Consider the following 21485-nt stretch of genomic DNA (forward strand, 5'->3'; position numbering starts at 1 on the left):
CATTAAATGAAAGATACAGCCGAATGATGTATAATATACTATATCATTGAATTAGAGTAAATTGGTTATATTTCTTTGAAATTTTCCCTATATGATGCCGCTGGACAGGTGTTCTTTAGGCTAAGCAGCACTAAGCCTCAGGTATGTTCCTTATGGCATTTATCCCCCTTTAAAGGAACAGTTCAGTGTAAAAATAAAAACTGGGTAAATAAATAGGCTGTGCAAAATAAAAAATGTTTCTAATATAGTTAGTTAGCCAAAACTGAAATGTATAAAGGCTGGAGTGACTGGATGCATAACATAATAGCCAGAACACTACTTCCTGCTTTTCTGCTCTCTTGCTTTCCACTGATTGGTTACCAGACAGTAACCAATCAGAGACTTGAGGGGGGCCACATGGGTCATATCTGTTGCTTTTGAATCTGAGCTGAATGCTGAGGATCAATTACAAACTCACTGAACAGTTATGTCCCATGTGACCCCCTTATAGTCACTGACTAACTCAGAGTTAGAGAGCTGAAAAGCAGGAAGTAGTGTTCTGGCTATTATGTTACACATCCAGTCACTCCAGCCTTTATACATTACATTTTTGCCTAACTAACTTTATTGGAAACATTTTTTCATCTATTTACCCAGTTTTCATTTTTACACGGAACTGTTCCTTTAAACTTGTGGCCTCATTTACAAAGTGCAGGGCAGGGTACAACGTGCAAATACAAGGAACAGATTTTCATGTTTTTGCACTTTTGTACCCTGTCTATCACTTTCAAGAACAGTTTCTGTCTGAATACAGAGCTGCCTACATCCAGCAGCACTGCATTCAGGGCAGACAAGGGGAGATGTAACTGCCCCACTCCCGTCTCCTACCTGTCCCCAAACGTGTGCATCATTCAGAAGTGCACAACAGCCCTGTACATAACATTTGGCATTGGCAGGTGATAAAGACACAAGTGTTGTGCAACTGCCCAGAATGTTTATCCGACACAAAGTGCAGAGCACAGCAAGACTTGGGATTCTTGAAGAAGCAATATGTGGGAGGGTTTTATTTGCCCTTAAGTTCTCTATCACTTACACCAATGTCATTGTAATTTACTGTGTGATGTTTCAACCATTGTGGTGCTCTCAGTGAGACCCGTAGTGGGAAAAATACCCTTTTCTGACCTCACATCACTTTCAATTTTGTGTATGGAAGGAATAATGTCAGCTAAGGAACATTCAGGATTTCCCAGGCAAGTGTTCCTACCAATCCCCACCTCACATTGCCACTGCCTGCCATATTGAGTGTGGCACCTTTAAACTGAAATGGTAACAATATCAGTCGAGGAAGAACATTTAAACACATGAGAGCACCGAGCAAGTCAAAAACCAGAGCCTGAAACAGTCACAACTTGGGCGGTCAAAGAAAAGGAGCTGAGATTTGATTCCAAGTGACCTGAGCATAAAAATAGTGAATTCTGTCTGTAAAATCCAGAGCATTGATTCAAATGTGAAACTCCAATGATTCCTTCCGGGTCACAGCCATTGGTGATTAGTGTGTGCTACTCCAAATGTCTGTGTTCTAGATCATTCTAGCTTTTCTCATTGCCTTTTTTTGTGCTTTTCTTTTTGTTCTGTTTTTTAGGCTTTTGGGGTTGAATGTAATGTGACGCAGGCGATGAAGGCTTCTTAGCTTTGATAGTCTTCTTCTGCTTTTTGGGTTCTTTTGTTTTGGGTGGCAGGTTTTTTGTTTTGTTATTTAACCCAGTTGTAGTCTTTTTCTTTACTGCTTGATTGACAACAGAAGTTTGTTTGGGGGATTTGGGGGGCTTCGAAGGTTTTGGAACCTTTGGTCTCTTAGTGGGTCTCTGGGCTTTCTTTGCAGAGTTTTTCTTTAGTGGAGGCTTCTTTGTAATATTCATTGACATGGCTGGAACCTTGGTTGGTTTGGGTGGAATTATATAAGGCACTCTGGTTTCTGTAGGTAGCATTTTAGGTTGTACATGGATTGGAATGGGTGAAGTATTAGATGGCACATTTGTTGGTGTGTATAGTAATTTAGTGGGTCGTTTGGTTGATGTGGGCAGTGTTGTAGTAAGAATCTTAGCTGATATAAGTGGAGTTTTAGTGGGTGGTATTTTTGTAGGTAACTTGGTTGGTGTAGTTGGTACTTTAGGGGGTAACTTGGTTGGTGTAGATGGTATTTTAGTGGGTAATTTGTTTGGTGTAGGTGGTACTTTAGTGGGTAACTTGGTTGGTGTAGGTGGTACTTTAGTAGGTATCTTGGTTGGTGTAGGTGGTACTTTAGTGGGTAACTTGGTTGGTGTAGGTGCTATTTTAGTGGGTAACCTGGTTGGTGTGGGTGGTACTTTAGTGGGTAATTTGGTTGGTGTAGGTGGTACTTTAGTGGGTAACTTGGTTGGTATAGGTGGTATTTTAGTGGGTAACTTTGTTGGTGTAGATGGTACTTTAGTGGGTAATTTGGTTGGTGTAGGTGGTACTTTAGTGGGTAACTTGGTTGGTGTAGGTGGTACTTTAGTGGGTAACTTGGTTGGTATAGGTGGTATTTTAGTGGGTAACTTTGTTGGTGTAGATGGTACTTTAGTGGGTAACTTGGTTGGTGTAAATGGTACTTTAGTGGGTAAGTTGGTTGGTGTAGATGGTACTTTAGTGGGTAACTTTGTTGGTGTAGGTGGTACTTTAGTGGGTAATTTGGCTGGTGCCAATTTAGTGGGTAACTTGGTAGGTGTCTTTTTAAGAGGTGCCTTGGTAGGTTTAACACTCTCGTTAAGAATTTCAAGAACAGTCTCTGGAATAAACAGAAGGAAAGTACATTAAAATGAATGAATAATAATGAATAACAAACAAAGCAAAACATTATTACATAATTGTGACTCTTGAAACAGAGTAGCAGAAGCTAATTAACAGAGAAGAAGCATGCATGGCATTGTGGGAATGGGTGTCTTGGGTGTAGGGCAACTGGCTTCTGCTACAGCAAGAGTAGGAACCACCAGTGCAAAATATTACTTTCAATTGGGAATGTTGCTTAGAATCCCACTTTCATCAAATATAAAATCTGGGATGGTGATCTCTTTTTTTTACCAACTTTAAATTGGCATTGATCGTGTAAATTGTGCACCAATTTTAATAATTAATCGTGTTGGGTCACCTTTAGTGCATTTGTGGGTGTTGTGGGAGACTGGGTGTTACCTCCTCTCCTTGATTATCACCCAGAAATACAATTAATTAATAAAATTACAATTCATTATTTAAAGACGGAGGGGGGGGGTGAAATCACATGGAACTTACTTTCTTTTGGAACAAACGGAACCAGTTTGCTCCTGGTTTTCACAGGAACAGGTTTGTATTTACACTTTCCTGGAGCCGCTCTCCTGGGGGTGCCAGATATAAAACAGAAGAACACAGTATTAATGGTTCAGTTCAGAAGCTGAATAAATCCTAGGAAACATCCAATTTACCATTAATAATAAGTGCGGCCAAGAGTAGGAATCTAGAAATTCTGGAGGTTTCATATTAATTTGAAAATGATAAAATATTAGAACTGACCAGAGAAACATGAGGTGACTCTTCTCTGCTCATTAACTACATTTTCATGGCAGAGCATCACACCATTACTTTTCTCAATAAATACATTTTCAGACGTCTCTAGCCAGTCCACCCAAACAGCAAGTGGCCCTGTAGATTCAAGTTCATTATATATATTTGTTACACGAAAGCACACTTGCAGCCTGCCGTCACGGCATGATTCATGAAAACGGATGTATAGATTTAAACCGTCCAATTTATTGAGACATCAAGATGAAGCAAGCAGGGGGGGGGCACGGCTCAATGCGTTTTGTGACTGTGCAAGTCACTTCATCAGAAAACCTTCTATATGAGAATTTACTGAGTGTCCCAAATATAACAAACACATTGGATAATATCCAGGACTATCTGCTCTCACCTTGAAGGATCCACAAGTTTGTAGAGAGACCCCTGGGGGGAATATGCGCTTGCCTGAGACGTAGACAGAAAGAACAGCTCCCCTGTATATGAACATAATTTGGGAAAATATGGTTAGTTCCATACAGATATCCTAGAAGAAAAAATAGGCCCAAGGTTCAATTGTGTCCACAGATCCCAGCCGGCTCCTACTTGTATCCCTCCAAGTCCGCAAATTTGTCACTAAAATAAAAAGCCAGCGCCAACGGCACAGGAAACAGACAAACGAAACAAAATATAGGGTAATATTGTTTTACAATGTTGCCACCTCTTGTGTGAAAAGCAAACCAACTGGTTTCACCTTATAAGTGTTACCCTTATTTAGTATTATCCTCCACCAAAGGGTTAAAAAACTTTCCTTAAGTGCTTGTTTAGGTGGGAACTCACAAACAGGGAATATCAACTTGCACGTAAAAAATCACGAAGCGCTTCTCCTGGTATGAACTGTAAATCGACATGCAGCAGCAAATAGTGTAAAAATACCTCTTTAATGTATTAAAAACGAAAGATTAAAATGCACTCACATGGCAAAAATTTCTAAAAAGCATATCTATGCACCGTCCTCCTGGAGGCTCCCCCTGTATACAAACGTCCGCATAAGGAAGGTCCCAAAAGATCGAAGTGGCTTGGGAAGATGGAAAAGCGGCTTTTTGCGTCCGTTCCTCGTGTGCGATGCTGGGCGCCTTCCAGTGACGTCACCTGCCTTACGCGTTTCGTCTTGCGACTTCTTCAGAGGCTTGGTTTCAACTGCGCATGTGCACTTCTTTTATTCCGTCTCTCTACGCGTCACTCAACAGCTCCTCCTCCTGAGTCCTATGTTGCTATGGGGACGCGTGATTGTAGATATATTTAAACATCGCCCAGGTCCATGGCATTCAGGGCTCTCTTTATTTCTATTTAGCCGATCTCCATTCTAAAAGATGCCTAACCTACCAATCCCTGGCAATGTCGGTAATTAGATTAAGCAGGAAACTCGTATAGGGCACAGTTATGCGGAAACACTTTTACATAATTCAATAGGTATACTATACAAAAAACACTCCTATATATCAAAAAAAAAAAACATTAAAAAAAACAAGTCTAAAAAACTTTACTATTACACCATTTGCAATTTCATACTACATCACTCATTCATAAGTGGGTAATCCTGTTTCTCCTAATTCTGTTTTTATATAGCTAGACATTATAATCAAACTAGCAATTTACAGGAATGCTCTCAAATAGTGATGGGCGAATTTGCGCTGTTTCGCTTTGCCGAAAAATTAGCGAATTTCGCGCGAAAAATTAGCGAAACGGCCTCGGCGTCTCGTTTTCGACGCCGGCGCCCCTTTTTTTCGACACCGGCGCCCGAATTTATTTGATGGTGGCGAAACGCGCAAATTCGCCGCGAATTTGCACCGTTTTTCCGACGCCGGCGCCAGTTTTTTCCGGCGCCTGTTTTTTTCGACGCCGGCGCTCAAATTTATTTGCTGGCGGCGAAATGCGCAAATTCGCCATCCTCTCTTTATCTGTTCTGTACCCCAAAATCTTAGACCGTTTGGATTCTTCCCGTGTGTTATTTTAAAGTGTTTGGATACACTATGAGTATCCAAGCCTTTCTCTATGTTTCTTATGTGTTCTCTCATTCTTTCTCGCAAGGGTCTGTTTGTTTTTCCAATATACTGTAGTCCACAAGAGTGCCCATGTGGACTACAGTATAATGGAAGCGCTTCATGATTTTTATACGTGCAAGTTGATATTCCCTGTTTGTGAGTTCCCACCTAAACAAGCACTTAAGGAAAGTTTTTTAACCCTTTGGTGGAGGATAATACTAAATAAGGGTAACACTTATAAGGTGAAACCAGTTGGTTTGCTTTTCACACAAGAGGTGGCAACATTGTAAAACAATATTACCCTATATTTTGTTTCGTTTGTCTGTTTCCTGTGCCTTTGGCGCTGGCTTTTTATTTTAGTGACATAGTTCCATACAGGCTTGATAAAGGGCACAGTGGAGGCCCGAAACGTTGCCGTTTTTTTATGAGATGAATAAATACTAACCACTTTTTCAATTGCAACAGTTGTGCCGCAGGTCTCTTGTTTTGTGATACACAATTTTTGGGCTTTTTGGGCAGTATTGAGCCCGACACCTGAAGGCACCTGACACCAATCCGGTGATACAGACCTGTGATAGCACTCCAATCTTGGGATTATAGTTCCATACAGAGGCACATTCCTCTTACTGATATACCTATTGGAGTTAGTATGTAAAATGTGAACATTCTAATATACGGATTGACCATAGGCTGATCTGATATTACAATATTGTTATAGGCTAGACTTGGTCTATGTCTTTGAAGGTTCTAATATTCTGACTGGATGCAATTAGGTCTAGGCATTTGAAGGTTCTAATATTGTGATTGGCTAGAGCTGCTCAAGGTCTGTGAAGGTTCTAATATGCTGATAGGTTAGGGTTGGTCTAGGTCTGCCAAGGTTCTAATGTATATTTAGCTTTCTAAGGTTTATAAAGGTTGTAATGTTCTCATTAGATTCCGGTTGGTCTAGGTTTGCAAAGGTTCTACTATTCAGATTGGCTAAAGCTGGTCTAGGTCTCATTTTCTGATAGAGTTGGCATTCTAAAGTCTGTGACCATGCCAACTATCTGACTGGATTCAGGTCAGCCTAGGTCTGTGAAGGTTCTAATATTGTAATTAGCTAGGTTGTTCTAGGTCTGTGAAGGTTCTATAGTGTGATTAGGTAGGTTGGTCTAGGTCTGTGAAGGTTCTAATATTCTGCCAGGATACAGGTTGCCTAGGCAGTTCTAAAATTCTGATTGGCTAGAGTTAGCTTTCTAATATTTTTTTCGAAAGTTGAATATTTACATTTAAGCAATAAAAAACACCTTTAGCTGGTGATCAGTAGATCTCAAGACAATGTCAACAAACAGCTTGTCTAAATCCCCCTCCTTTGTCATGCTTTTCATTAAGATATTAAAAGGTTCTAATATTCAGACAGGATACTGATTGCCTAGGCAGTTCTAAAATTCTGATTGGCTAGAGTTAGCTTTCTGAGGTTTTTCAAAAGTTGAATATTTACATTTAAGCAATAGAAACACATTCAAAGAAGGGATGCACCGATTCCAGGATTCAGTTCGGGATTCTGCCTTTTTCAGCAGGATTCAGATTTGGCCAAATCCAAGTGCCTGGCCGAACCGAATCTGAATCCAAAACATCACATGGCTTTTTGTCGCACAAACAAGAAAGTCAAAAATGTTTTAGCCCAGCACTGCGTGCTCAGTTCTCTCCCCCCTCATTTTCCTAATTTACACAAGCAAATTAAGAGTTGGATTTGGTTTGGTATTTGGCTGAATCTTTCACAAACCGATTCGGTATTCGTTGCATCCCTAGTTCAAAGTGACGAGTTTTTGTTTGCATAATGGACCTACTTCTGTACTAAAAAGTCCAAAGCTCAAGCCGGAGGATCTGTATATGTCTATAAGTGACCAGTTTTGGAGGCTGGGGGATGGGCTGAAACTTTTTTATTTGTCTACTCACTGCCAAGTCATTCAAACCCAATGTTTCCATGAGGTCAAAAAGGGTGTTTATCATGTACAATGTAAATAGGGGAATGTAAGAGAGAAGTTCTCTAAAACATGTGATGGTCCCTTGTGTGAAATTGCTGATTAGGGCGTATCATATCAAACACCCAAATAAAGTCCATCCTCATCACCACCACATGTACAACTCTACCTGCTTCATCCTCTGCAAATGAGATGATGAACTTGCTGTACTTGTTGATTAATCTCGGGAAGGCACAGACAGTAGAGTCGCCCATACAGATATCTTGCTTTTTCCAGGTACCTGTGACTCTATCTTCTTGCAATGCCATAAGCCGCCTAATAAATTGAAGAAAATGAAACGTTCAATGGCATTTTTGTTTGGCAATGTCTAACTCTGACCAACACAGTTCAATCAGATATGACATAGTATATGCTGCACAAGTTGCTATGTTTCTGATTGAACTGGATTAAATTCCAATTCTTGCAACTGGAGAGTAAGAAGGAAAAATAACATTTGAAAGTTTGTCACGTTATTCATTGGAGATTACCATAAATTTTCATGGACAGATTTAAAAAGAAAAGAAAATAGATGGTCAGCTCTACAAGCGGCACAGAGTTCTTTGTCAGATGCTGATCATTTCTTAGCATATACGGTAAAACAGGGGTGCCCAAAAGATCTACCAGTAGACCTTTAGCTGGTGATCAGTAGATCTCAAGACTCTGTCAACAAACAGCTTTTCTAAATCACCCTCCTGTTTTCATGCTTTTCATTCAGATATTTATTAGGTTACATTGTGTGTTAAATATAAAAATAAAAATCAATATTTAAGTTATATTTTCCATGGAACAGAATGGTAACAATGCTGTTATGGATGTAGATCATAATGGGACAACAACACTTAGAGTAGACCTCACATTAGTAAAGGATGGGCCCTCCTGCTATAAATCCTCTGTGTCACCACTATGGGAGTCACTACTGTCTCAAAAATATACAGTTGCTGTTTAAATAATTAAATTCAGACATTTGGTTCAACAGTAGGTGTCAGTATATTACCAGTTTCCTAGTTCCACTATTCTGCAAGTAGAATTATAAAAGCCAGACGTACAGGGAACTGCAAACAATAAAAAATAAATTCCTAACCTCTTGTTCACTAATACAATTCCTGGGGAATCCTTTCAGTTTTCCAACTAATGTTATCGGGGTGGGTGAGCACTCGCCTAGTGCCAATCAGGGTAGTGAACAGCCTAAAAGCTTCAGCACAAGGCAAGTGGGGATCAGAAACTTGGCATCTAATACAGACCTGGGACCTGTTATCCAGAATGATCAGGACCTGGGGTTTTCCAGATAACAGATCTTCCTGTAATTTGGATCTTCATACCTTAAGTCTACTAGAAAATCATTTAAACATTAAATAACCCCAATAGGCTGGTTTTGCTTCCAATAAGGATTAATTATATCTTAGTTGGGATCAAGTACAAGCTACTGTTTTATTATTACAGAGAAAAAGGGAAATCATTTTTCATGTTTTTAATTATTTGGATAAACTGGAGTCTATGGGAGACAACCTTTCCGTAATTCTGAGCTTTTCTGGATAACGGGTTTCCAGATAACGGATCCCATACCTGTACAGGATCCTTATAGACCCTGTTTCTGTCTTTGGTTCCCTTATTGGAACCTGGCCTGTCTCTTTCATTGAAGCTCATGCTTTCAAGCCACATGATGATACAGTATTCTATGTTAAAGTGCCTATTGGCCTCTGTTTATTGATCATAAGCTGCACAGTTGCAATTCGGGGTTATGCTTAAAAGTCCTAAGTCTGAAAGGAAATTGTAAATATTATATTCAGCCTTTTCTGCAGAGCTCTGGAACTTAGACACAGGGTGAAAGTAACTAATGAGCTCCAAAGCAAAGCCCTATCAATCACGCAATACCAATTAAGACATCACTTTCTTACCCGTTCATAAAATCTCCAAATATGTAGACACCGTTCAGATTTGGAGATTCGCAGCCTCGATAAACGTATCCCCCAGTGACGGACTTTCCAACCTGGTGACCGTAGGCAAATATTGGCAAGATGTCATCTGGTAAAGGCAGAATTCGCACATTGTGACTGGGTTGTACCATGTTAAAGTCAATATTTATCAATTCAATATTTATCAGTTGTGTTGCAGGTGCTGTTTTAACCCAATATACATACATAAATAGTGACCCCCATAGAAACCCCCCGCCCCCAGTAAATACACTGGCACAAGCAGCAAGAAATGTAAAACGTTGTCATTTTTATACCAACTACTTCTGAAATACATCAGGGCATAAAGAGGCAACGTGTGAATGTAGCATTTGTGCTCTACCCTGGCACCAAGATGGCACTTTCCGATTATTACTGGCCACGTGCCCCCCTATCCCTTTAGTCTGAGATTCATCATGAGATTTATTTATAGTGCCGCTGATGATTACTGCTAATGGCTTATTTAATATACAGCACTTGCACAAAAAAAACATTACTTTCAAATCTATCATCCAACTTTATTTATTGCTTGTTTGTTTTTTCTCAAAAAGCCCAGAGTTATAGAGAACATATTAATTGCATTAAAACCAGTGTCAAGTCATGAGAGCACCAGAGGGTGAACTGGGGTTTTACTCTGTTTCATTCTTCTCCACTCTCAGTCTGGATGAGCCTCACTATTGTGGGTTTCTCTGTCACACGTCATTTATTTGAGAATATTGACCTGTTGGCAACTTCATTACAAAAGGGCCCTGTTAGTTCACTGATAAACACCAGACTTGGCAAGAGGTGTGTCACTGGCATAAAATCTGTATTAATCTTCCTCAATAATTCTGAATTAGTATAAGTAAACTAATGTAGAGCTGTTTTTAGCAGTATACAAGTAAGGGCTACAGCCTGGGATTCTGCACATAATGGAACCAAACAGAACAGCAGATACAGGTTGGAAAAGTGGGAGAAAGCTCCTTAATACTCCAAACATTCACTTACCTTACTGTGCTGGTAGTGCAGCAGTGATTATATTATCAGTAGGGATAATAGTCTCTGGGAAGGGAGTGTGACTGTGGGATAGCAGGTATAGTAGGGAGAGATGGGGCCTATAGTAACAGTGGATAATAGTCTGTGGGAAGGGAGTGTGACTGTGGGATAGCAGGTATAGTAGGGAGAGATGGAGCCTATAGTAACAGTGGATAATAGTCTCTGGGAAGGGACTGTGACTGTGGGATAGCAGGTATAGTAGGGAGAGATGATGCCTATAGTAACAGTGGATAATAGTCTCTGGGAAGGGAGTGTGACTGTGGGATAGCAGGTATAGTAGGGAGAGATGGTGTCTATAGTAACAGTGGATAATAGTCTCTGGGAAGGGAGTGTGACTGTGGGATAGCAGGTATAGTAGGGAGAGATGGAGCCTATAGTAACAGTGGATAATAGTCTCTGGGAAGGGAGTGTGACTGTGGGATAGCAGGTATAGTAGGGAGAGATGGAGCCTATAGTAACAGTGGAATAATAGTCTCTGGGAAGGGAGTGTGACTGTGGGATAGCAGGTATAGTAGGGAGAGATGGAGCCTATAGTAACAGTGGATAATAGTCTGTGGGAAGGGAGTGTGACTGTGGGATAGCAGGTATAGTAGGGAGAGATGGTGCCTATAGTAACAGTGGATAATAGTCTGTGGGAAGGGAGTGTGACTGTGGGATAGCAGGTATAGTAGGGAGAGATGGAGCCTATAGTAACAGTGGATAATAGTCTCTGGGAAGGGACTGTGACTGTGGGATAGCAGGTATAGTAGGGAGAGATGATGCCTATAGTAACAGTGGATAATAGTCTCTGGGAAGGGAGTGTGACTGTGGGATAGCAGGTATAGTAGGGAGAGATGGAGCCTATAGTAACAGTGGAATAATAGTCTCTGGGAAGGGAGTGTGACTGTGGGATAGCAGGTATAGTAGGGAGAGATGGAGCCTATAGTAACAGTGGATAATAGTCTCTGGGAAGGGAGTGTGACTGTGGGATAGCAGGTATAGTAGGGAGAGATGGGGCCTATAGTAACAGTGGATAATAGTCTGTGGGAAGGGAGTGTGACTGTGGGATAGCAGGTATAGTAGGGAGAGATGGAGCCTATAGTAACAGTGGATAATAGTCTCTGGGAAGGGACTGTGACTGTGGGATAGCAGGTATAGTAGGGAGAGATGATGCCTATAGTAACAGTGGATAATAGTCTCTGGGAAGGGAGTGTGACTGTGGGATAGCAGGTATAGTAGGGAGAGATGGAGCCTATAGTAACAGTGGAATAATAGTCTCTGGGAAGGGAGTGTGACTGTGGGATAGCAGGTATAGTAGGGAGAGATGGAGCCTATAGTAACAGTGGATAATAGTCTCTGGGAAGGGAGTGTGACTGTGGGATAGCAGGTATAGTAGGGAGAGATGGTGTCTATAGTAACAGTGGGATAATAGTCTCTGGGAAGGGAGTGTGACTGTGGCATAGCAGGTATAGTAAGGAGAGATGGAGCCTATAGTAACAGTGGAATAATAGTCTCTGGGAAGGGAGTGTGACTGTGGGATAGCAGGTATAGTAGGGAGAGATGGTGTCTATAGTAACAGTGGGGATAATAGTCTCTGGGAAGGGAGTGTGACTGTGGGATAGCAGGTATAGTAGGGAGAGATGGTGCCTATAGTAACAGTGGATAATAGTCTCTGGGAAGGGAGTGTGGCTGTGGGATAGCAGGTATAGTAGGGAGAGATGGTGCCTATAGTAACAGTGGATAATAGTCTCTGGGAAGGGAGTGTGACTGTGGGATAGCAGGTATAGTAGGGAGAGATGGTGTCTATAGTAACAGTGGGATAATAGTCTCTGGGAAGGGAGTGTGACTGTGGCATAGCAGGTATAGTAGGGAGAGATGGAGCCTATAGTAACAGTGGAATAATAGTCTCTGGGAAGGGAGTGTGACTGTGGGATAGCAGGTATAGTAGGGAGAGATGGTGTCTATAGTAACAGTGGGGATAATAGTCTCTGGGAAGGGAGTGTGACTGTGGAATAGCAGGTATAGTAGGGAGAGATGGTGCCTATAGTAACAGTGGGGATAATAGTCTCTGGGAAGGGAGTGTGACTGTGGGATAGCAGGTATAGTAGGGAGAGATGGTGCCTATAGTAACAGTGGGATAATAGTCTCTGGGAAGGGAGTGTGACTGTGGCATAGCAGGTATAGTAGGGAGAGATGGAGCCTATAGTAACAGTGGAATAATAGTCTCTGGGAAGGGAGTGTGACTGTGGGATAGCAGGTATAGTAGGGAGAGATGGTGCCTATAGTAACAGTGGAATAATAGTCTCTGGGAAGGGAGTGTAACTGTGGGATAGCAGGTATAGTAGGGAGAGATGGTGCCTATAGTAACAGTGGAATAATAGTCTCTGGGAAGGGAGTGTGACTGTGGGATAGCAGGTATAGTAGGGAGAGATGGTGTCTATAGTAACAGTGAATAATAGTCTCTGGGAAGGGAATGCGACTGTGGGATAGCAGGTATAGTAGGGAGAGATGGTGCTTATAGTAACAGTGGATAATAGTCTCTGGGAAGGGAGTGTGACTGTAGGATAGCAGGTATAGTAGAGAGAGATGGTGCCTATAGTAACAGTGGGATAATAGTCTCTGGGAAGGGAGTGTGACTGTGGGATAGCAGGTATAGTAGGGAGAGATGGTGCCTATAGTAACAGTGGATAATAGTCTCTGGGAAGGGAGTGTGACTGTGGGATAGCAGGTATAGTAGGGAGAGATGGTGCCTATAGTAACAGTAGGATAATAGTCTCTGGGAAGGGAGTGTGGCTGTGGGATAGCAGGTATAGTAGGGAGAGATGGTGCCTATAATAACAGTGGATAATATTCTCTGGGAAGGGACTGTGACTGTGGGATAGCAGGTATAGTAGGGAGAGATGGTGCCTATAGTAACAGTAGGATAATAGTCTCTGGGAAGGGAGTGTGACTGTGGGATAGCAGGTATAGTAGGGAGAGATGTGCCTATAGTAACAGTGGATAATAGTCTCTGGGAAGGGAGTGTGACTGTGGGATAGCAGGTATAGTAGGGAGAGATGGTGCCTATAGTAACAGTGGATAATAGTCTCTGGGAAGGGAGAGTGGCTGTGGGATAGCAGGTATAGTAGGGAGAGATGGTGCCTATAGTAACAGTGGAATAATAGTCTCTGGGAAGGGAGTGTGACTGTGGGATAGCAGGTATAGTAGGGAGAGATGGTGCCTATAGTAACAGTGGATAATAGTCTCTGGGAAGGGAGTGTGACTGTGGGATAGCAGGTATAGTAGGGAGAGATGGTGCCTATAGTAACAGTGGATAATAGTCTCTGGGAAGGGAGAGTGGCTGTGGGATAGCAGGTATAGTAGGGAGAGATGGTGCCTATAGTAACAGTGGAATAATAGTCTCTGGGAAGGGAGTGTGACTGTGGGATAGCAGGTATAGTAGGGAGAGATGGTGCCTATAGTAACAGTGGAATAATAGTCTCTGGGAAGGGAGTGTGACTGTGGGATAGCAGGTATAGTAGGGAGAGATGGAGCCTATAGTAAGAGTGGGATAATAGTCTCTGGGAAGGGAGTGTGACTGTGGGATAGCAGGTATAGTAGGGAGAGATGGTGCCTATAGTAACAGTGGAATAATAGTCTCTGGGAAGGGAGTGTGACTGTGGGATAGCAGGTATAGTAGGGAGAGATGGTGCCTATAGTAACAGTGGAATAATAGTCTCTGGGAAGGGTGTGTGACTGTGGGATAGCAGGTATAGTAGGGAGAGATGGTGCCTATAGTAACAGTGGATAATAGTCTCTGGGAAGGGAGTGTGACTGTGGGATAGCAGGTATAGTAGGGAGAGATGGTGCCTATAGTAACAGTGGATAATAGTCTCTGGGAAGGGAGTGTGACTGTGGGATAGCAGGTATAGTAGGGAGAGATGGTGCCTATAGTAACAGTGGATAATAGTCTCTGGGAAGGGAGTGTGACTGTGGGATAGCAGGTATAGTAGGGAGAGATGGTGCCTATAGTAACAGTGGATAATAGTCTCTGGGAAGGGAGTGTGACTGTGGGATAGCAGGTATAGTAGGGAGAGATGGTGCCTATAGTAACAGTGGATAATAGTCTCTGGGAAGGGAGAGTGGCTGTGGGATAGCAGGTATAGTAGTGAGAGATGGTGCCTATAGTAACAGTGGAATAATAGTCTCTGGGAAGGGAGTGTGACTGTGGGATAGCAGGTATAGTAGGGAGAGATGGTGCCTATAGTAACAGTGGAATAATAATCTCTGGGAAGGGAGTGTGACTGTGGGATGGCAGGTATAGTAGGGAGAGATGGTGCCTATAGTAACAGTGGGATAATAGTCTCTGGGAAGGGAGTGTGACTGTGGGATAGCAGGTATAGTAGGGAGAGATGGTGCCTATAGTAACAGTGGATAATAGTCTCTGGGAAGGGAGTGTGACTGTGGGATAGCAGGTATAGTAGGGAGAGATGGTGCCTATAGCAACAGTGGATAATAGTCTCTGGGAAGGGAGTGTGACTGTGGGATAGCAGGTATAGTAGGGAGAGATGGTGCCTATAGTAACAGTGGGGATAATAGTCTCTGGGAAGGGAGTGTAACTGTGGGATAGCAGTGGTGCCAATACTAGCACCTGGAATTAGCCCATGTTAATACAGTTTTATTATCTGTACAAACAATGGGGTATATTTATAAGAGTGAATAAGAGTTTGCAAAACTCTCTATTCATTTATACAAGACCTTTATGGGCATATGTATCAGTAGGTGAAAGTTTACCATTTGATAAAAATGTCATAGAAATTAATATCAAACAACGGAATTTAACCTTGCCAACATTTGCTGAAATGTAATTTCACTTTTCCATAAATATGCCCCAAAAAGCAAACTGATGTGAAGGTTGAGTCAATAAAACCATAATAGTTGTCAGGGTGCAAAACAATGCAAAACAGAATATAGATATTGCCATAGAAGTTTATATTCTTTATTTTATTTTTCTGTTAATTCTGCACATACACTATGTGAACTACAGGTATGGGGCCTGTTATCCAGAATGCTCGGGACCTGGGGTTTTCCGGATAATGGATCTTTCCGTAATTTGGATCTACATAATTTAAGTCTGCTAGAAAATCATGTAAACATTAAATTAATCCAATAGGCTGGTTTTGCTTCCAATAAGGATTAATTCTATCTTAGTTGGGAACAAGTACAAGCTACTGTTTTATTATTACACAGAAAAAGGGAATCATTTTTAAAAAATTGGATTACTTAGATCAAATGAAGTCTATAAGAGACGTAATTTGGAGCTTTCTGGATAACGGATTTCTGTAAAACTGATCCTATACCTGTATAAGCAGAGTCACCATGCAGACTGGCCTACTTAATGCTCCTTCTATTGAAGTCCTTACCCAGGGATGAGTTCTGGCAAAGCTTTATGTCAAAGCACTCAAAGCCTTCCTTGGCTCTCCATCCATAATTGCCTCCTTTAACGATAATATCAACTTCTTCAAACCTGTTCTGTCCAACGTCCCCACAGAATATTCTCCCTTTTCCTCTTCCTGTGACAGGGTCTCCCTGATCGACAGAACATCGCCACATATTTCTGACTCCATATGCATAGACCTCTGGGGCTGCACCACGCTCAGACACAAATGGATTATCCGGTGGGATACCGTAAGGCTTCCTATATGCTCTTCTGCCATCTACATCTATTCGTAGGACCTTACCCAGCAGAACATTCCTGGCAATGGAATAAGGAACTGTGAGGAAGTATTACAATAGCAACACTTAAAACACAGAAATTATATTATTGACTTAAAGGAGAAGGAAAGCTACCAAAGCAGTTTATTGCCAATAGATTAGCCACAATAGTGCAAGCTATAACACTATATTTATTTTGCAGAATGCTTTACCATACCTGAGTAAACAGCTCTAGAACTCTCTGTTTGTTTAGGATAGAGGCAGCCATATTTGCTTGGCGTGACATCATTTCCTGCCTGAGTCTCTCCCTACTCACTCATAGCTCTGGGCTCAGATTACAGCAGGGATGGGGAGAGGAGCAAACTGAGCATGCTCAAGCCCTAGCCCTGGAGGTTTAAGCTGAAAGAAGGAAGTCTGATACAGAAGCCCATGAGTACACAATAGAAGGACAGAAATGCTGTGTTTCTTTTGACAGAGGACTCAGAGCAGCACTACTTTACTTGTTTATTTATATAGACCTTTATCATAAAGCTTACTTAAAGGGCATGTAAAGGCAAAAAAATAAAATCCCATTTTTACTTTCCTTAATGAAAAAGAAACCTATCTCCAATATACTTTAACGTGTATCGTTTTTATAAGAAACCTGACTGTATGCAGTGAAATTCTCCCTTCATTTACTGCTGTACACACATTTCTCTGCACAAAAGTGTTCTCGGTACAGAATACCCAGGCTTACATACTTTTTTATGCTCTCCATCTAGCAAATTTAGGCTGCTAAAATATGCCTAGTACAAGCACCTCCCTATACTGGAATAGTTTATATATCTCCTTAAACAGGTCATGAACATACTTAGGTGATTGTCCCTTCTGAACAAGGTAATACTTGTGCACCTGTAGCTCTGACTTACTTGTTTTGTGCATTTCCAAACCTTCCGAATGGATCTCCTGCCTTCCCACCGTCCCCAGTGAATATGTACAAATATCCGTCAGTGCCAAAAAGTATTTGGCCCCCATTGTGATTAGCAGCTGGCTCTTCTATCTCCAATAAATGCCTGAAATGGAGATTTAGAACTCAGTATAATGCACAACGAAGAAAGCATTTTCATATACAATGCAGTGAGGGCGGTTCAGCAGGGGCTGGCAAAGAATTTGAGATCAAAGTTAGCACATTATGGATACGAGTTTGAACTTATAGTCCAATGCCCTAATCATTATTACCATTACCAAACGGTAAGCTGGCCAGACTGTTGGAGGTCGGGAGGGGCCCCCGGGGAATGTCAGTAGGGCCCTTCGTTTGCAGCCCCAAGGGGCCCCCAAGGCTCCAGTCCGACCATGTGTTACAGAATGCTTGATGCAAAGCAACGTTTCAGTTGGCCTTCATTTTTTTATTCTTTATCGTTTTGTTAATTATTTGCCTTCTTCCTCTAAATCTTTCCATGTTTCAAATGGGGGGTCACTGACCCCATCTAAAAACACATTTTTATTTGTTCTTGTTACTTTTTATTACTCATTTTCCTATTCACTCCCTCTGCTATTCATATTCCTTCACAGTCTTTTATTCAAATCAGTGCATGGTTAGTATAGGTAGGTTAGATAAGTAGGGTAATTTGGACCCTAGTAACTGGATTGCTGAAATTACAAACTGGAGAGCTGCTGAATAAAAAGCTAAATAACTCAAAAACCAGAAATAATAAAAAATGATAACCAATTGCAGATTGTCTCAGAATATCACTCTCTACATCATACTAAAAGTTAAAGGTGAACATCCCCTTTAAAACATAAATGGGATGCACCAATTTAAAAACTAAACCAAATTAAAAAGAGTCATTAAATCTAAAGATTTTAGAAAAGTTCTGATTCAGATCCATCCAAAAGCATCTTCCCATAAATATTGAAAAATCTAAATAGGTTTAAAGACTAAAATGCTTTATTATATGTTAATTCAAATGCCATTTTAGCTGAAAATGTGGGGTTTTTTTTCATCTTGTAAGAGAGGAAACCATCAGAGTAATCTGAGTTTCTTTAAAGGGGCTGTTCACCTTTGAGTGAATTTTTAGTATGATGTAGAGAGAGATATTCTGAGACAATTTGCCATTGTCTCCAGTTTGCAATTTCATAAATCTGGTTGCTAGGGTCCAAATTCCCCTAGCAACCATGCATTGATTTGAATAAGAGACTGGAATATGAATAGGAGAGGCCTGAATAGAAAGATGAGAAATAAAAAGTAACAATAACGATACATTTGTAGCCTTACAGAGCATGTGTTTTTAGACGGGGTCAGTGACCCCCATTTGAAAGCTGGAAAGAGTCAGAAGAAGTAGGCAAACAATTTAGAAACTATAAAAAAATAATAATAATGAAGGCCAATTAAAAAGTTGCTTTGAATTAGCCATTCTATAACACATTAAAAGTTAACTTAAAGGTGACCCACCCCTTTAATTGTGAAAAGAAAGGCAGATCATGTTTGTATTCTTTTACCTGATATTGTATTATTAGTGATTTGCATATGAGCCACTTATCAATATGTCTGTGAAGGTTCTTATTCATCCAGGTCACGGTGTATCTATAGTAATAAGTCAAATCAACTGTATATTTCTTCATCCTTGAAGACGTTTCACTAGTCATCCGCCTGGCTTTTTTATTTAAGAATGTTCTGTACAAAAACATTTCTGTCTGTAATAAATAAACAGTACCTTAGGCGATCCGTTATCCAGAAACCTATTATCCAGAAAGCTCTGACTTACAGAAAGGCCGTCTGCCATAAACTCCATTGTAATCAAAAAGTTAAAATTTTTGAAAATGATTTCCCTTTTCTCTGTAATGATAAAACAGTAGCTTGTACTTCATCCCAACTAAGATATAATTAATTCTTATTAAAGGCAAATCAACCCTTTTGGGGTTATTTTATTTTTAAAGGGATTCATGATTTTTATGTTTTACTTTTTATTTCTAAATGACACTGTTTCCATTGCAAATAATTCACTCTACTATTTAAAATTTTATTCTTGAACAAAAAATTATTATTTTTTTAGCTGTAATATTGGTGTGGAGGCAGCTATTGTGCCCAGGGTTGCCACCTTTTCAGTTAACAGGCAGGGGGCGGGTGGATTATGATGTTGGGGGGCTGGCCAGTGACATTGGGGAATGGGTCAGTGATGGGGTGGAGCTGATTACATTGAGGGAGGGGCTAGAGACATCAGGGGCAAGACAGTTAACGTGGCATTCGACGATTGGCTGATCACCATATCATTAACTTTAATGTCTGGGTGAAAAGTACCTGTCCTGATCTCCAAATTAGGAAATTCCAAAAACCGGGCTGTCTGGGTGAAATACGAACAGGTGGCAACCCTAATTGTGCCTGATCCTGAGCTTTGAGAAGGAGCCAGCACTTCATGATGGAACTGCTTTGAGACAGCTATTGCTTCTCCCCTTACAATTGTATTATAACATTGCCCCACCTACTTGTAAACATGAGAATAGCACCCAAAGCAGGAAGAAAGCAATGCAAACAAATCCTTCAGTACAGGTGTTAGGGAGCTGATATATGGTTAGTGGCACATTCTTCTGTTGATGAGGCTTCTGGGGAGGGAAGGGAGGGGGAAAATCACTCCATCTTGCAGTGTGGCAGTAAAGAGTGACTGAAGTTTATCAGACCACAAGACACATGACTGGGGGGAACTGGGAAACGTACAATATGTCTAGACCCAAGCCAACTTTCAAATTGAATTATAAAAAAAACTGCTTGCTCTTTTAAAAAACAGATTTCAGTGCAGAATTCTGCTGGAGCAGCACTATTAACTGATTTTGGGGGGGAAAAAAGTTTTTCCGCAATAGTATCCCTTTAAATTATTTTTAGTAGAAATATTTTTGTACAGGTCATTCTGAACTGAGAAAGCCAGTCAGATGACTAGCAAACCATTTCAAGTAAAAAGAGGTCCAGATAATTTGACTTATTACTCATTGTCTGCATTACATGCAGCTAGAATATTATAGGCTCATTTACAAAAGCCAATGCAGTGTGCAAAATGCAATTTCTGATACATTTCATAGTTTTTTTTTACCCAGAATGCAGCATTTGGTAATTTCTTCTCTTACCTCTCAGAATACGGATCCGCCTTGTTTATGTCGTGCTCTGAAACTCGGAACTCGCTAATTTTGATTTTCTCATTTCTGTTTTCATCCATGATAGAGTAATACACATAAAATTTCCCATTGTTTTGATATTTGGGATGGAAAGCCATTCCAAGGAAACCCCTCTCGTCTCCAAGCCAGGGGGTGGCAAGGACTGCCCTCCGCAGGTTTAGAAAAGGTTCGTATATTCGACTGCCATCGGGTAGATAAACCCACACAAAGCCGATCTGCTCAGCCACAAACATACGGTGAGTGCCGTCGTTGGCATGAAGCATCAGGACTGGGTTTCTCAGCCCGTTGGCTACCTCAATCAGGCACAGTTTTATGCAGCCTTCAGGATCCTCAACCACAGATCCAAGATTATTGTTGAGTTCTGTATTGTGCAGAACATTGGGGAAGCAGTAGTCTTCGTCTGGTAGATTCAGTAAGTTGCAGAAGAGGTCCCGGCCCTTGTCACAGGACTCTCGGATCTGTTTGTCTTCAGTAAGGAGGGTGATGGAATTTTGACATTTTAAGTGGAACTCTGAGCAGTAGTTAAAGCAAAGACCAGGAATGATCCTCAGTGGGGTGTGAGGGTCCTCGGCATCATATAAATGGGCTGCGTAGGGAGAACATTCCTGGGGGAAGAAAGAAGGATCATGATATAGAACAAGGATTATGTTTGGCCTTATGTCCATATGTAAATGATAAGGTCAGATACTTGATGTCAGCTCAGCAGCCCATTGGCCAGTGTATGGACCAACATGGCGCCCTCCTTGCTCAATGAAGCTCCTTCAGATATTAATCTTACAGGCTGGAAAATCTATGTTTGCAGTTCATGGCTGTTAGACCCCTGTTCGCTGATCATTCTCAAGGCAAAACAAAGCAGATCAAATCAGCTTTTATGGTATGGGATCTGTTATCCTGAAACCCTTTATCTAGAGAGCTCCGAATTACAGAAAGGCCATCTCCCATAGACTCCATTGTTAACAAAAGTTAGCATTTTTGATAACTATTTCCTTTTTATCTGTGATAATAAAACAGTACCTTAAACCCAACCGACCCCCAGGTACCATTGGTATCGGCCCGGCCTGCCATCACTACATTAGATGTCGGTACAACATTGCTGGGCTTTAGCTATGAGA

The 21485-nt window shown here is 41.2% G+C and overlaps 1 protein-coding gene across 1 annotated transcript in view; it reads right to left on the minus strand.

Annotated features, from left to right (window-relative positions):
- Positions 1-638: 638 nt before the first annotated feature.
- The window catches only part of hhipl2.L (HHIP-like 2 L homeolog), a 29881-nt gene continuing 9034 nt past the window's right edge, over positions 639-21485 (minus strand). Inside the window, exons 2-9 of the mRNA XM_041562554.1 lie at positions 20326-20978; positions 17139-17282; positions 15939-16270; positions 9469-9595; positions 7704-7849; positions 3941-4022; positions 3286-3368; positions 639-2785 (exon numbers count right to left, since the gene is read on the minus strand). Coding sequence (XP_041418488.1) covers positions 1569-2785; positions 3286-3368; positions 3941-4022; positions 7704-7849; positions 9469-9595; positions 15939-16270; positions 17139-17282; positions 20326-20978 — 2784 coding nt within the window. The 3' untranslated portion in view covers positions 639-1568. The remainder of the gene's footprint in view (positions 2786-3285; positions 3369-3940; positions 4023-7703; positions 7850-9468; positions 9596-15938; positions 16271-17138; positions 17283-20325; positions 20979-21485) is intronic.

This window comes from Xenopus laevis, chromosome 5L (genome assembly GCF_017654675.1).
Source record: "Xenopus laevis strain J_2021 chromosome 5L, Xenopus_laevis_v10.1, whole genome shotgun sequence".
Lineage (NCBI taxonomy): Eukaryota > Metazoa > Chordata > Amphibia > Anura > Pipidae > Xenopus > Xenopus laevis.